Raw genomic sequence first — 16288 nt, 5'->3', positions numbered from 1 at the left:
ATTGCCAGAGTTTAGCATCAGCTCTATCTTAGATACTGCTCTTCAATTCAAAGTGCTCATCAAGAAGAGTTGGATGACCAAAAGAGCGTGTGTCTATGTTGCACTAAACCTGAGTTCCACTAAGTACTGCCAGGGTTCAGCATCAGCTCTATCTTGGATGCTGCTCCTCAAAGTGCTCATCAAGACGAGTCGGATGACCAAAAGAGCGTGTGCCTATGTTCCCCCAAACCTGAGTTCCACTAGGTACTGCCATGGTTCAACATCAGCTCTATCTAGGGTACTACTCTCTCAGGTGCTCATCAAGACGAGTTGGATGATCAAAACAGCGTGTGCCTATGTTGCACTAAACCTGAGTTCCAGTAGGTACCTACTTCCAGGGTTCATCATCAGCTCTATCTTGGGTACTGCTCTCCCAATTGCTCATCAAAACGTATCGGATAACCAAAACAACGTGTGCCTATGTTGCACCAACCCTGAGTTCCACTAGGTACTTCCAGGGTTCAGCATCAGCTCTATCTTGGGAACTGCTCTCCCAAGCGCTCATCAAGATGAGTGGCATGACCAAATCGGCATGTGTCGATGTTGCTCCAAATCTGAGCTCCACTAGGTACTGCCAGGGTTCAGGGTCATGTTTAGGATTCCGTAGCCAAATGGCAAAAAACGGAACCCTTATGGATTCGCCATGTCTGTCTGTCTGTCTGTCTGTCCGTCCGTATGTCACAGCCACTTTTTTCCGAAACTATATGAACTATACTGTTGAAACTTGGTAAGTAGATGTATTCTGTGAACCGCATTAAGATTTTGACACTTCCCATACGTGTGGTGTATCTATGGATAGGTCTTCAAAAATGATATTGAGGTTTCTAATACAATTTTTTTCTAAACTGCATAGTTTGCGTGAGAGACACTTCCACACAGGTAAAATGTGTCGTCCCCCCCCCCCCTGTAACTTCATAAAATAACAGAATGATAAAACTAAAATAATATATAATATATGATGTACGAGTACATTACCATGCAAACTTCCACCGAACATTGGTTTGAACGAGATCTAGTAAGTAGTTTTAAAAAAACAATAAATTTTGGGTGAGAGTCAGAATGGCAGGTGTACCACTGGGTAGAAAGCGGCGTACACCTCTCGACACCCCTGAGCCGCTCACACCGGTGTTGCTCCTGGTCGTCTTCACGACAGCATTTTCAGGGGCCCATCTAGTGGGCGGCGAGTCACCGCCTGCCTCGATAACTAGTGAAAACATTGTTATGGCAGGTGTACGGACGTCTTTGCAATAACCCAGTCTCATTGTCCTCCCAAACTTCAATCCATAGATCGTTATACTGTTCACTTTACTACAATAGTCTCAATGCCTGTTGCGACCGGTTCATGGGTGTCTATTGTTGCGCCCGTGAACGGGTTCCAGCAGGCGTTCTACATTAAAACTATCCAAGAGGCCTCTACGTGTTGGATCTATATCCCCACGCAAGACTATCAAAAGACCGGGATTTATAGGCCCGTGAAATCCAAGGATAATAATAATAGTAATATTCTTTATTGTGCACAACGAAAACATGATTAAATACAGCAATTAACATTTTAAAAAACTAAGCAACAACAGGCGGTCTTATTGCTAAAAAGCGATCTCTTCCAGACAACCTTCAGGTAAATGGTACGGAACCCTTCATGGGCGAGTCCGACTCACACTTGGCTGCTTTTTTTACCTTTAGGTACTAATATTTATTCGTAAAGATCGAATATCAGTTTATGCTGATTAATTCGTTAATATATATATACATACGATACATACCTACTGCATTTTGCCAAAGTAACCCAACACTAACACAAATACAAAGATACCTACTCATTCGTAAAGTAGGTACTTACCTATAATTAAATTGAATAAAAAAAACATATATGCGCATGCTTGCTGTTTACATTCGCGTTCGGCTTTTCATTCGGTTACAAACCTCATACCGTACCGCTTGTGTTCAAAATTTATTAGGCTGTGGCCTGTGGCCAAGACACGAGACGAGTTGTGAGCCGAACCACGGGGCGAGAGTAGGTAGTTAGGTACATTAGCTCGAGGAGCTCACGAGCTGTGGCCGAGACACGAGACGAGCTGCGAGCCGTGCCGCGAATGTCAATCCGCTTGTAAGTTCGTATTTTTCTGTATGGCAACATTTAGAATGGAACACCGACCCAAAGAGCATATAACAGCATATAATCACTACGTTTTAATACAAAGTGTACCTTTCACGTCATAATATAAAACTATAATATATTACCTTTCCCTGATCCTTGTCCAAATTCCGACTTATCCGTTATTATGTAATCCTTTAATTCCGTTTCCCCGTTTTACTCGTTTGGCTGAATGCGCCAGGAGCGCGATGCCATAAAAAATATATTATATATCGTACCAAACTAGAGAAAACGGTCCACATGAGATAGCAAAAGTGGGGCGCCGTGTCTCACTCGAACATGTTGCCAATGTTAACAAGATACCATTGTGGTATTTATATCAATATACTACTGAAATTAAATATTTTCTTATCCTATTTTTGTTCTATATTCAGAGTGCGGTTCAGAGGGCCTATTCGTGCGTAAGTGTGATAGGGAGTAGAGTGCCTACCGCGAACCACGTTCGACGTGTTGCCTCCCTGTCACACTTACGTACTAATTTACAAGTGCGACAGAGAGGCAACCCGTCGAACGTGGTTCGCGGTAGGCCCTCTGATATCTTTTAAGTATTTTTTTTTGTATATTTGTGAAACATGTTTTTTTTTAATTAAAATTATAATGGATTTGCAACTACAGTAACAAAACTTATTAACTATACTAGTAAAATTAAGTATGAACTAAAAAAAAACTTATACTCACCTATCAGACTGTGGTATGAGCAATGAATTCAATCGATCGAGTAAATGCCGCAATGTAGGTATTCCAAATCGCATACGATATCGTTGACGATTGGAGAGGCCAAAAAATTTCGCGGTGAAAATCCATAGAGGATAGACTGTCATCGGACAAATCCGGCAAATCAATGGAAGATTAGAAGAGACTAGAGACAAAAATCCGCCATTTTGATTTCAACGCTTGGGCTAGTTGGGCTTGGTTGTCGTGTGTCGTTCCTGTCCGCCATTAGTGACGCCGGCCATTAGTGACAAACCTGTTAAAGGCTATTTGATGGATTTACCTTAGTTGTGGTTTAAGTTAACGTGACTGTTGTACCAGAGATACTAAATATAAATGTGATTAGTTCAACAGGCAAATTTTAAAAGCTTGGTACGTATTTTTAATTTTAACCATGTACGTAGATATTTGTTTGTAGGTTACTTTGCTGCGTATATTAACATGTATTGTTTTATTTCAGATCATGTCACGTTACGGTGACTGTAAAGTGTACGTGGGTGATTTGGGTAACAACGCCAGTAAGCCTGAACTTGAAGATGCGTTTTCGTACTATGGCCCGTTAAGAAATGTTTGGGTGGCAAGAAATCCGCCAGGCTTTGCCTTTGTTGAATTTGAGGATCCCCGAGACGCTGAAGATGCGGTAATAACTTTTTAATTCTAATTAAATCGGAAAAGGTCGTTCTATAACTTCTATATTAAAAAGAAATAGAAACTTTATTGTCTGTTTGTATTTATTCAGGCTAATTATGTTTTCAGATCCGTGGTTTAGACGGCCGCACGATATGTGGTCGTCGAGCTCGCGTCGAGATGTCGAACGGCAGCCGTGGATTCGGCGGACGGGGGCCGCCGCCCAGGTCCCGCCTGCCGCCTCGGCCCTACGACGACCGCTGTTACGACTGCGGAGACCGTGGACATTACGCCCGCGACTGCACACGCCGCCGTCGCCGCAGGTGACTATTATTTTAATAATTTTATGTATTAACTTTATGGTATGTGGGACAACAAATGCAGCTTTGAATAAGTGATTTTCAGCGGCTGATAACAAACAAAATTATAAAATCAGCAGAGAGAGTTGAACAAGATCTTTTTCATACTAAACGGGTATGCTGTATGAATGATGCACATAAAGTTAACAAAATAATTTACACTTCTTATCCTAGTTTAATTAAAAAAAAAAAGGACAAATTTAATCAAGAGTTCTGATATACTTCTGTAGATAATGAATTGCATTGCAAACTCATTCTTAAAACAAAGTAACTAAATATTTCTTAAACCAAATTTCTGTATAAGCAAACAAATCCATACATACAGGTTAACAAACATATGGAGGCAGTGACAAATAAACAATTATATGTATTTATTTTGAATGTTGTGAATTTTTGGTTTAACTGGTTAAAGTGAACAATTGGTAACCATCAAAAATCTGGGGTGTCATTACACCTGGTGAGTCAATATTTCTTCCATGCAGCATGCTCTTCATGTTTTGATATTCACAATAGCATAAGGAAAGTGATGTGGCAAATGTGTAAAGATAATTTGTAATGTTTGTTTTCTTCTGTGGAAAATTTGGTTGAAAGAGATGATCATATGTGCACTGTAGGCTGGGGGGATTTCCATGCATTTAAAATTCAAAACGATGTATAGATTCCCAATGTTTCAAGACTCACATAAACCAATGATAACTATGTTATAGGTTATCATTGGCCTGTGCGCCGAGACCGAACTCTTCAGAGTCTGCACTTCTTATTATCTGCGCTACGTAGATTTCACTTCGCGGCGTGTACTCCGATGAGTCGCCCGCATCGGTAACCCCTCTGCAAACTACGTAGCTACAGGCTACGTGCGCACGTCAATTGTCGACTACTACATTGAGTGTAACGTTTTCTACGCGTCGTGACGCACGTCTAATGTAATCACTGCGCGCACTCAGTGAGTTACACATTATTCACAGTATTTGAGTAAAATTCAAAGCAGACTTCCTATTCTATAAGTAATAATTATTTCACTTCTAGTACAAGGCAGGTACAGTATAGTAGGGACAGTTGTATCTCATCAGGACACAGATTTGGCCGATTTCCTGCAGAAGATGGTACAAGAAGTAATCAAGAACTATCAAGGCACAAGCTCTGCATTTAGAAACAAAACCTGTGTTATTATGTCTTCACTAGAAACATGTGTTATGACTTATGAGCCTGGTTAACAAATATTTAAGGGTTGCATTTGATAGCCAGACTTATAAGATACTTGTAAAAAATAAGCTGCCTACTTTCTCAACTTATTCTCAGCTAGTTTTTAGAAATTAAATTGTAAAATGGGCGAAAATGGCATAATATGTTATATCATTATTTTATACCTCTTAAATTCTTCTGCCACTATGTAAATTTATAATCTCAACTTCCAAATTACTGTCCATTCAGAATTCGGCGAGCCCACACAGAGCTAAAATACGCACAAGGCAATTTCCTCGTGCACAAACCGGCCAGTGTAGACGTGCCTCAGCCGAGGCGGCGCCTATTGAGGTTTTTACAGACTGGTGATAATAAGCATTAGTGATTGGCAATAAGAATGAATGTTGTTTTGTATGTATTTCCAGCCGCTCTCGATCCCGCCGCCGCACGCGGTCCCGCTCGCCGCGCTCCGGCTCGCGCTCCCGCAGCCGCTCCCGCTCGCGCTCGCGCTCCAAGGGCCGCTCCATGTCTCGCTCGAGGTCTAGGTCACCATCCAAAGAATCCAAGAAGTCCAACTAAACAACTTTTGACCACCTGAACAACTAGCTTTATTATTACCACTACTATTTCTTTTGTGTGTTAAGTGATACAGTTTTTGGATTCTTTGCTGAGGAAGACATTCCTTATTTATGTAAGGTATTAATTTTGTGATCAATAAAGTGACTTGCGAAATATATTTGTATTCTTTATTAAATTTAATCTTACATGTAAAGGTCCACCAAATTCGACCAAAGATTCGGTCAGAACATTTAAAAAATTGATCGAGATAAGAGGTGTGATACCGTGAAACTAGCCAACTCTGCCTCCCAGGTATCTGCCCAAAAACACATTTTAAGCAAATTCGTTAATGAAGATAAATGTATGACAGTTATAGTAACAAACACTACTATTTTTAGTAGAAAATAAGGTATATTTGTGACATAACTATATAACACACATATACTTAGGAATTTGAGCGAGTTTCTGTCAAATATAGGGTATATTTCTGCGGGTAAAAACTTGTTGATAAATGATTGCAAGTATAAAAAAAAAACAGAACACATGGACAAATGAGTAAGGCTCACAAAATTTGTACCAATCATAACACAACGTAACACTGAAACCTATTTATTATTTAGGTTTAGTTTAGTTTATACTTGTAATGAAAGCATTAGGATATAATTTGGAACAGTGTTGGTCGTAATTAATCACTTAATTAGGAACTGAATTACATGTTATTAAATTACTTGCAATGTCAATTACTTTAATGATTTGAAATTGCAGTTAAGTACTGTAAGTACCTACATTAATTGATAATTAAATTACATTCTTGCCGAAATACAAACGTAACCCAAACTGAGAATTTTCTATAGAGCAATCGTTTTATGCTGTTTGTTAAATTCAAGCAGTCGTTATCAGTTCAGAATTTGTAGGTGCCTACTGCTGGATGTGCTGACTATTGGTAGGTGCCAACTATTGGTAGGTGTCGACAACTGGTAGCTAAACTTGGTAGATGCCAACTATTGGTAGTTGTCGCACATTGGTAAATACAAACTATTGGTAGCTGCCCACTATTAGTGGTGATCGACTATTGCTAGGTACTAATTGTGTGATTCTAAATAGTAGTAATAGTAATAGTACACTTAATTGTACAAAAAGAAACATAAAACCAGAAATAACACATCATTTGTACAAAGTTAAGAGCTGTTAACGACGTCCATGATACATATCAGTACTTTATTTCTCTTTTCCATAAAAAAATTCATGACAAATTTTGTCCCCTATATTCTGTCCCCTATCTTGGTCATTTTGTACCTAAAAAAAATGTGTTTATGACTTTAATAATTGCAATTTTAATCCTGATCGCGATGCATTTGATTATAAACTAACAACCAACCCAATATTTTTTTTTATACTACGTCGGTGGCAAACAAGCATACGGCCCGCCTGATGGTAAGCAGTCTCCGTAGCCTATGTACGCCTGCAACTCCAGAGGAGTTACATGCGCGTTGCCGACCCTAAACCCGAGAGCTCCCAGAACCCAGAGCTCAACGAGGGGGGGTCGTTGAGCTCTGGCAACCTTACTCGCCGGCAGAAACACAACATTATGAGTAGGGTCTATTAGTGTTATTTGGCTGCTGTTTTCTGTAAGGTGGAGGTACTTCCCCAGTTGGGCTCTGCTCTAGATCTGGAATGACATCCACTGGCTGTGCCCTACCACACAAACCGAGATGACATTCACAATGCCCATACCTCTCTTATGGACGTAGTTTAAGGACGTACCCGGGTCCGTTTTGCTCTCCTTACCAGTAATTTTGATTATGATATCTGTAATTATCGCTACTGTTCAGTAAACATGGTATATACCCTGGTCAGTTTTATTTCAAAATGATTTATTTAAATTGTTTCATTTGTATGTTTACTATAATTTAATTTATTTAATTACGCACGTACCTCTCTAACACGACGTCCGAAGTGTTGATCAAAATCGATGGTAAAAATGCCTTCAACTCCGTAAATAGAGACACCCTGCTGACAGAAACAAAACATAACCTACCCGAAATTTACAACTATCTCCTTCTATCCTACGCAGATCCTACAAAATTATTATATCGCGAAAACGTGCTTTCTTCAGAAGTTGGCTGTCAACAGGGTGACCCGCTCGGGCCAGCCATATTCTCTTTGGCAATTAACCCTATTATAAAAAAACTAAATTCTAAATTTAACGTGTGGTACCTAGATGATGGAACCCTAGGAGGTGACGTAGATACTGTTTTATCCGATCTGTATACAATCAAGACAGAGTTTAGGAACATAGGTCTTGAATTAAATTTTAGCAAATGTGAACTGTACTTTCCAAATTCCATCCCTAATCACAATAATATTGAACAAAAATTCAACACCCTAACTCCGAACATAAAAATAGTTAATCGCGAATCACTTTGCCTCCTAGGTTCTCCTATTTTCGAAGACTCTTTTCCAAATTATATACAAAATTCAATTTCCAAATTCAAAAACTACTCAAACCGTCTCCTCGAAATAAGTCCGCATTACGCAATTTCAATACTTAAATTCTGCCTTTTTGTCCCTAAATTGACATACGTCATTCGGTGTAGCCCTATTTGGAAATTTGAAAATATTATTTTACCTTTAGATGATCTTATCAAGTCAACTTTGGAATCCATTCTTAACATTCAGCTCTGCGATCATTCCTGGACCCAAGCATCCCTACCCATCCGTCATGGTGGGCTAGGGATCAGAAAAATTTCTAGTGTATCCCTACCAGCTTTTTTGTCTTCACTCCACAGCTCCGCAAATCTCATAGGAAAAATCGTACGGGGTCTTCCCTCAAACTATGAGATTGCGGGCTTGGATGAAGCCAAGAAAGCTTGGTCAAGTGCTTGCCCGAGTAAGGATTTCCCAACTCATCCAAATTACCAAAGGAGCTGGGACGACATCATGTGCCAAATTTCAGTTACTTCCCTCCTAAGCCGTAGTACAGGTCGCGAACGGGCCAGGCTACTGGCTTCGGCGTCGAGGGAATCTGGTGACTGGCTCCGGGCGTATCCTTCACCAAACACTGGAACCTTCCTCACGCCGGACACCCTTCGCATCGCGACCTGTCTTCGGCTTGGAGTTCGCATCTGTGCTCCACACATGTGCCCCTGCGGTAGTGAGGTCGACGAATTAGGACACCACGGGTTATCCTGTCAAAAAAATGCTGGCCGCTTTTCCAGGCACGCCGCACTGAATGACATAATCCGCCGGTCTCTTGCATCCGTCAACGTGCCAGCTCTACTGGAGCCAACTGGCGTAGCCAGAGACGACGGCAAGAGACCGGACGGTATGTCCCTGATTCCCTGGAGTTTGGGAAGGGTGCTGGTGTGGGACGCAACCTGTGTAGACACACTAGCCCCTTCCCACCTCACCGGAACCAGTAACAGTGCGGGTGCCGCGGCTAAAGGGGCCGAAAAGCTTAAAATACAAAAGTACAGGGGTCTCGGCCCCGAATACATTTTTATGCCATTTGGGGTCGAGACGCTTGGCCCGTGGGGTCCTAATGCTCTACAACTTTTTAAAGAACTATCTAAAAGGCTGGTCGACTTCACAGGTGACCGAAGAGCTGGCAGCTTTCTCGCACAACGTATTAGCATCGCTATACAGCGGGGAAATGCTGCCAGCATCCTCGGCACCATGCCAAAGGGGCCAATTTTTTTTGACATATTTTAATTTTATTTAGTATTAGTTTTTAGTTTTAATTTAGTTTTATTTAATAGATAAGTTAGTTTATTTTTATAATGCCCAATTAAATGTATTTTGTTCTTAAATAAATTTGAATGTTCACTATAATTTGTACGTAGATTATATTCATACTTTATTTATACAGACAGATAGACAGACGGACGGACATGGCGAAACTATAAGGGTTCCTAGTTGACTACGGAACCCTAAAAACAAATAGGCAAATTTGCATAATCAGTACCTAATTAAAGTAAGTCTTGCGATAACTCAAAAACAGATGAACTGATCATGTCCGCTATAGTTTTCATTTAATGTATTTCATAAGCTCTACTTCCACGATTTTTTTACCTAACTTCACAAGTAAAGGAAGGTTTTGTTTGTACCCCAAAGTAAGTTTAAAAAATATTTGCCCTTTAACGTATGAAAAATACAGCAAAAAACATATTTTCGGCCATTAAACATTGGAAATGGACCAGCCAGCCAAACAGTGCCATGAACAGAAGCTATACACAACAGAAATGCGAATGCTTCGGTGGTCAGCGGGGGTGACACTCAAGGAGATACCTACATAACATATACATCGGAGGCAGCTTTAAACTCGCACCCATCACGGATAAAATATTTGAATCCCGACTGAGGTGGTATGGTCATTGTATAATGCGAAGGCCGGAAAACTACATGGTCAGAAAATGCCTATCCATGAATACTATAAAAAAAAAGAGGACGAGGGAGACCGCTTACCTCATGAACGAAAACCATTGAGAAGGATATGAATAGCCTTAACTTACGTAAGGAAGACGTTCAGAATAGGACTGCCGGGAAACAATAAGGAAAGCCGACCCCGTATAACGGTAAAAGGCGAGGAGGAAGAAGAAGGAAATGGAAATGAGCAAAAACGGGTAGGCAACATTGCCCACTCGATTTATTCAAAAGTATCGTATCGCTGAAGTTATTAACAGATTTTCAAGTAAGTACTTATAATAAAGACCCACAAAGGAGGTTAAATTGCAATGGTTTTGGAATGTTCAATTTGAGTTCTTTCAAATGATACCACTTGACCTAGTACCTAGCATTTGAAATTTTGTCCCCTCTATATATTATGTATTTATTTTCTATACCTAATTTCAATATGTCTGGGTTAGCGTTATTCATAACTATTACAAAACTCAAATCGATAACTCAAGTAGTTCTCGATATATGTGGGAGTCGTATCGCACCATAACGATTCCTTTTGTACCTTTTTGGTACGGAACCCTAAAAATATCGCGGCATTTTCGGCATTTGTTATGACATTGGGCTAGTTTCGCTAGTTTTTAGTTTGAATATTGACGATAGTACTTAAAGATTACTGCATCATTTTTGCATACGACGAGTACTAGTTGTAGTATTAGTTGTAGGTACAGATAAATTCTAGGTCAATAGGGTTGTTTCCAATTTTTTGAAACGCTCGTATTACGTTCTATGTTAACTAAAAGTTGCCCTAAAATTCAACTTTTATACTAAAAACGGCTTTAAATATGTTAAATTAACAAAATATATTTTGACAGATGCTTTCGCGCCCAAAACGCTCTTTGAAAATTGTGTGACGTCACAGTTTACGGTTTGACACATAACTATTACATACGCACGTAGAAGATACGAACTGTCAACTGACATTTGTCATTTGTTGTTTATCGCCTAACTGTCAACAGTGTCAATCCGAGAGTTGTGACGTCATCAGAATCTTCAATGACGTTTCGAGTTTGGTCACGTGACGTGTGCCAAAAGAAATTTTAAATTCAATATTTACAAAAATATGGTCATTACAGGGGGCCTACCGCGAAAACCGAAATTCGCAAATTGCGGGGATCTTTCTCTTTTACTCTCACTAACACGTAATTAGAGTGACAGAGAAAAATGCCCGCAATTGACGAATTTCGATTTTCCCGGTAGCCGCCCAGGTCCCCTAAAAGTAGTTTAATATGTTCTTATAATCCAAAACAATTTATTAGGATACAATTCTGCCCTAAGATTTGTAGATGGAAACAACAACAACCCTATTGTCGCCTTCACCCAACATCATTGTCATTGCAAACACACCTACATAGAATATTATGTATATGCAAATGCAGCTATAAAACTACGCCAGTCAACACCTTTAGTCTAGACATGTACGAAGCTGTCACAGGAGTCAGCAAACTTTTAGGAAAAACAGCCAGCTGCTGTAAAAATTGTACATTTCGATGTTAGTGCAAAAAGTATGTCATTAACTCACGAGTACCTATATATCTGTACTCGCTCATGTACACTCATGTTGGCTATGCACCCATGGCGCCTAGCCAACATGACAATCGTTTGCGCATGTTAGTGCGATAGAAAGACAGATAGTGTTTCGTTGTCGTATCGTAAACGATTGGCATGTTGGCCACACACTTGCTTGGTGCCTAGCCAAAATACCAATCTTTTGCGTATATTAGTGCGATAGAGAGACAGTAGTGTTTCGTTGTCGTATCGTAAACGATTCTCGCTAGCGAGAATGAGGGACCAAAAATGGACCAAACGTGTAATACTTTGGAAAGGGCCACATGGAAAAAAGAAAATCTGGCAGACCAAACACAAGATGGGTCGATGACGTCACCAACATCATGCCGCACAAATGGCAAGATGTAGCGCAGGACCGCTAAGAATGGCGGCGGCTGGGGGAGGCCTTTACTCGCGAAGAGGTCCACTAATCATAGTGCTAGTTAGTAGTTAAATTAAGTTAATAATAATAATAATAAATTAAGTATGTAAGCTAGAGATATATATTTATTAATCATTGTTATTAGAGTGGAATTAAAGGCTTTTTTATTTATTTATTTTATTATCGTAAACGATTGGCATGTTGGCTACGCACCCATGATACCTAGCCAAGAAGCCAATCGATTGTTCATATTAGTGCGATAGAGAGACAGATAGTGTTTCCTTGCCGTATCGTAAACGTTTGGCATGGTGGCTACGCACCCATGCTGCCTAGTCAAGATGCCAATCGTTTGCGCACATTAGTGCGATAGAGTTTCAGTTTTATTTGAAATCACGTTAGGGTTTGTATTATTATTTTTGACCCGAATGAAGTCCTTCCAGGTTCTCTGGATGGAGTCAGGAGTTGGTCACCAGGAGGCCTACCGCGAACCACGGTCGCGTGTTGCCTCTCTGTCGCACTTGTAAATTCGTACGTAAGTGTGATAGGGAGGTAACTCGTCGAACGTGGTTCGCGGTAGGCCCTCTGAACTCCTAATCTATTCATTATAATTCCATCGTGTTTGGGCTCAAAAGATTTGCCCTGACGAACACCATCGATCTAGATGAGGTCCAGGGTCTCATGACGGAGTCAGGAGTTGGTCACCAGAACTCCCCAGAACTCCTAATCTACTCATCATAACTCCATCGTGTTTGGGCTCAATAGATTTGCCCTGATGAGCACCATCAATCTAGATGAAGTCCAGGGTCTCATGATGGAGTCAGGAGTCGGTCACTAGAACTCCTAATCTACTCATTATAATTCCATCGTGTTTGAGCTCCATAGATTTGCCCTGACGAGCACCATCGACCTATCTTCGATCTATCTGTTTACGTCTGTTTACGTCTTTTTTATCGGACCGCAAACAAGTCGTAAAACTGCTTGCCGACGGCAAACCACTACAATCCAACGCAGGGTCTGTAAATATCGGTATTCCGCAGGGTTCTGCTCTTGGAAATACGTTATTTCTGCTCTTTATAAACGACCTGCCGTCGAATATTGCAGCTGGTTTGCCCGTATTGTTTGCGGACGATACAACCGTGTTAGTTAGTGCAGAATCTTACGACCAGCTAAGCCTAAAGATAAGTAATGCTTGTGCGCAGTTACAGACCTGGTTTTCAGCAAATGGGCTCATACTAAACTGTTCCAAGTCAAACGTAATGCTATTCTCTGGTCGGAAGATTCCACTGCCACCATGCATGGCCAGCAGTCCGATGCCAGTGTGCAATGAGAGTAGGTTCCTTGGGTTTATAGTTGACTGTAACCTTAACTGGAAGCACCATGTTGACAGTGTCTGTGATAGGTTGGGTAGTGCAGTCTTTGCGTTGCGAAAGATGAAGCCACTTATCTCGAAGGAAGCTCTAAAGCAGGTGTACTTTGCTCAATTCCATTCTATTATGTCGTACGGCACGCTCATTTGGGGTAACTCCACTGATGCCAGAAGAGTCCTCATAGTTCAGAAGAGAGCAATTCGTACACTTGCTGGAGTAAAACACAGACACCCATGCAAAGAACTTTTTATTTCGGAACGCATAATGACTCACTACTCACAACACCTCTTTGAACTAATAATATTTGTCAGAAATAATATTGCTCAATTTTCTCGTGTGGATTGTCCGGGAAAACAACTGCGTAACACAGGTCGTCTCAGAACAGTTCCTCGTCGCTTGGTGCTTTCAAAAAGGAACCCACGAATAATCGGACCTACTTATTTCGAGCACCTACCTGCCGAGATAAGAAACGAGCAATGCGACGAAATATTCAGACGTAAATTGAGAAACCTTTTGTTGGAAAACCCTCTGTACTCAGTAAATGAGTTCATGGAATTGACATTTTGATTCAGAAATTGTTTTTATTCTTATTGTTTTTATTTATTGACATTGTTTTCTTTATCATACAGATGATCCTTATTGGGAGATATTATTTCATTGTTTTTATATTGTTGTGTGTTGACGATTCTTATTGGGAGATATTATTTGTGTTCTTTTATTAATTTATCGTTTTTATTTTTATTGTTCTCGTATTTTCGTAAGTTTTGACATTGTACATTTATATTTTGGATTTTTGTAAGTATTTACCTACTTACTGTTTCTCTTATTTATTCTAATTGTATTGACAATCCTTATTGGAGCTATAATTTTATTTCATTAGTATTGTTATTATTTTCATTTTTATTATTTTATTTTGACGATCATGATAGAAATTCTTATATTTTTGACATCAATGCAAATTTATTATGTAATTGTCTTTCATGAAATAAATCATCTAATCTAATCTAATCTATCGAAATCTTTTGAGCCCAAACACGATGTAATTATAATGAGTAGATTAGGAGTTTTGGTGACCAACTCCTGACTCCATCATCAGACCCTGGACCTCATCTAGGTCGATGGTGTTCCTCAGGGCAAATCTTTTGAGCCCAAACACGATGGAGTTATGATGAGTAGATTAGGAGTTCTGGTGACCAACTCCTGACTCCATCATGAGACCCTGGACCTCATCTAGGTCGATGGTGTTCGTCAGGGCAAATCTTTTGAGCCCAAACACGATGGAGTTATGATGAGTAGATTAGGAGTTCTAGTGACCAACTCCTGACTCCATCATGAGACCCTGGACTTTATCTAGATTGATGGTGCTCGTCAGGGCAAATCTATTGAGCCCAAACGCGATGGAGTTATGATGAGTAGATTAGGAGTTCTGGTGACCAACTCCTGACTCCATCATGAGACCCTGAACCTCATTTAGATCGATGGTGCTCGTCAGGGCAAATCTATTGAGCCCAAACACGATGGAGTTATGATGAGTAGATTAGGAGTTCTGGTGACCAACTCCTGACTCCATCATGAGACCCTGAACCTCATTTAGATCGATGGTGCTCGTCAGGGCAAATCTATTGAGCCCAAACACGATGGGATTATAATGAGTAGATTAGGAGTTCTGGTGACCAACTCCTGACTCTATCATGAGAACTTGGACTTCATCCGGGTCAAAAATAATAATGCAAACCCTAACGTAATTTCAAGTAAAAATGCGTTTTTCAGAAAATCGCCGCCAAATAACACTAGACCCTACTCATAGTGTTGTGTTCCTGCCGGTGAGTAAGGTTGCCAGAGCTCAACGAGGGGGGGAGGGGGTTAGGGTCGGCAACGCTCATGTAACTCCTCTGGAGTTGCAGGCGTACATAGGCTACGGATACTGCTTACCATCAGGCGGGCCGTAAGCTTGTTTGCCACCGACGTAGTATAAAAAAAAGGACCACTGAAAATCCATCAATTAGTACGGTCGCCAAATCTCAAAAGCCCTCTAGAAACACGATTTAATTGACTCGGCTCGGCCTTACCCACAACCGGTATCAATGTGTTCGGACAGTTCTCCTGATCACCGTACATGCGGTAGTAAAGCGGAAAAATGGTGGAGGGGATAGTAATGACGTCACAAAGATGGCGGCCGGACCTATTCTTTTTGGCAGTGTATCTCGAAAACCACTTAACCGATTTTAATCATCGAGGTGTCAAATAATAGCTTATATTATGGAGATTATTTCCTTTTCTACAAACATTTACGTGAAACCTATAGGAAAAAAAATAATCACAAAAAACAGTTTTTTTAAAAAATTATTATTTTTTATTTTGTAAAAATCTCCGTAAATATTAGCATTTCGCAAATTTTGTATAATATAAAACATATTGCTTCATTATCAAGGAATATAATGAGCCTTAAAACATACAGATCGAGTAATAAACAATGAAGCTACACTCATTTATTTGCGCATGGGTAATGATAACTGGCTTTTACCGGTCGAAACTGTGGTGACTGTTACGAAACGTATTGAATGGAATTTATAGAGTATCGGTTTTAATTACTGAAATTATAATGACAATTATAAAAACCAGACACAATAATGTTACCTTACTTCGACGTTTAGTCTCTTTTTTCGTCTTAATCATAGGTAGGTACATATTTCTTTTTACTTAAAAAATTTATACTCAGCTCGGCCTTACCCACAACCGGTATCAATGTGTTCGGGCGTTTCTCCTGATCACCGTACATGCGGTAGTAAAGCGGAAAAATGGTGGGAGGGGATAGTAATGACGTCACAAAGATGGCGTCCGGACCTATTCTTTTTGGCGGTGTATCTCGAAAACCACTTAACCGATTGTATTCATCGAGGTGTCA

General features: G+C 40.2%; 2 protein-coding genes across 3 annotated transcripts in view; both read left to right on the top strand.

Moving 5' to 3' along the window:
* LOC133534730 (protein retinal degeneration B) overlaps window positions 1-16288 on the top strand; it is a 228934-nt gene that overhangs the window by 63551 nt on the left and 149095 nt on the right. The gene's annotated exons all lie outside the window — the stretch shown is intronic.
* Window positions 3096-5807, top strand: LOC133534721 (serine/arginine-rich splicing factor 7-like). 2 transcript variants are annotated; one of them, XR_009802079.1, is made up of 5 exons: window positions 3096-3277; window positions 3366-3545; window positions 3662-3855; window positions 4599-4834; window positions 5499-5640. XR_009802079.1 is itself a non-coding variant. In XM_061873961.1 (4 exons), exons 2-4 carry the CDS (start codon window positions 3369-3371, stop codon window positions 5650-5652), a joined length of 525 nt encoding a protein of 174 aa, XP_061729945.1. In that variant the 5' UTR covers window positions 3098-3277; window positions 3366-3368; the 3' UTR covers window positions 5653-5807. The 2 variants fall into 2 exon arrangements, 1 of the variants encoding a protein (XP_061729945.1); XM_061873961.1 differs by lacking the exon at window positions 4599-4834 and having other exon boundaries at window positions 3098-3277; window positions 5499-5807.

This window comes from Cydia pomonella, chromosome 2 (genome assembly GCF_033807575.1).
Source record: "Cydia pomonella isolate Wapato2018A chromosome 2, ilCydPomo1, whole genome shotgun sequence".
Taxonomy (NCBI): domain Eukaryota; kingdom Metazoa; phylum Arthropoda; class Insecta; order Lepidoptera; family Tortricidae; genus Cydia; species Cydia pomonella.
Note: the sequence above shows the minus strand (reverse complement) of the source record. Positions and strands in the feature narration are given on the sequence as shown.

Coding starts and splice junctions, on each gene's coding strand:
- LOC133534721 (XM_061873961.1), top strand. CDS start 3,369: ATGTCACGTTACGGTGACTGTAAAGTGTACGTGGGTGATTTGGGTAAC. Junction 3,546..3,661: donor CCCGAGACGCTGAAGATGCG/GTAATAACTTTT, acceptor TTATGTTTTCAG/ATCCGTGGTTTAGACGGCCG. Junction 3,856..5,498: donor ACACGCCGCCGTCGCCGCAG/GTGACTATTATT, acceptor ATGTATTTCCAG/CCGCTCTCGATCCCGCCGCC.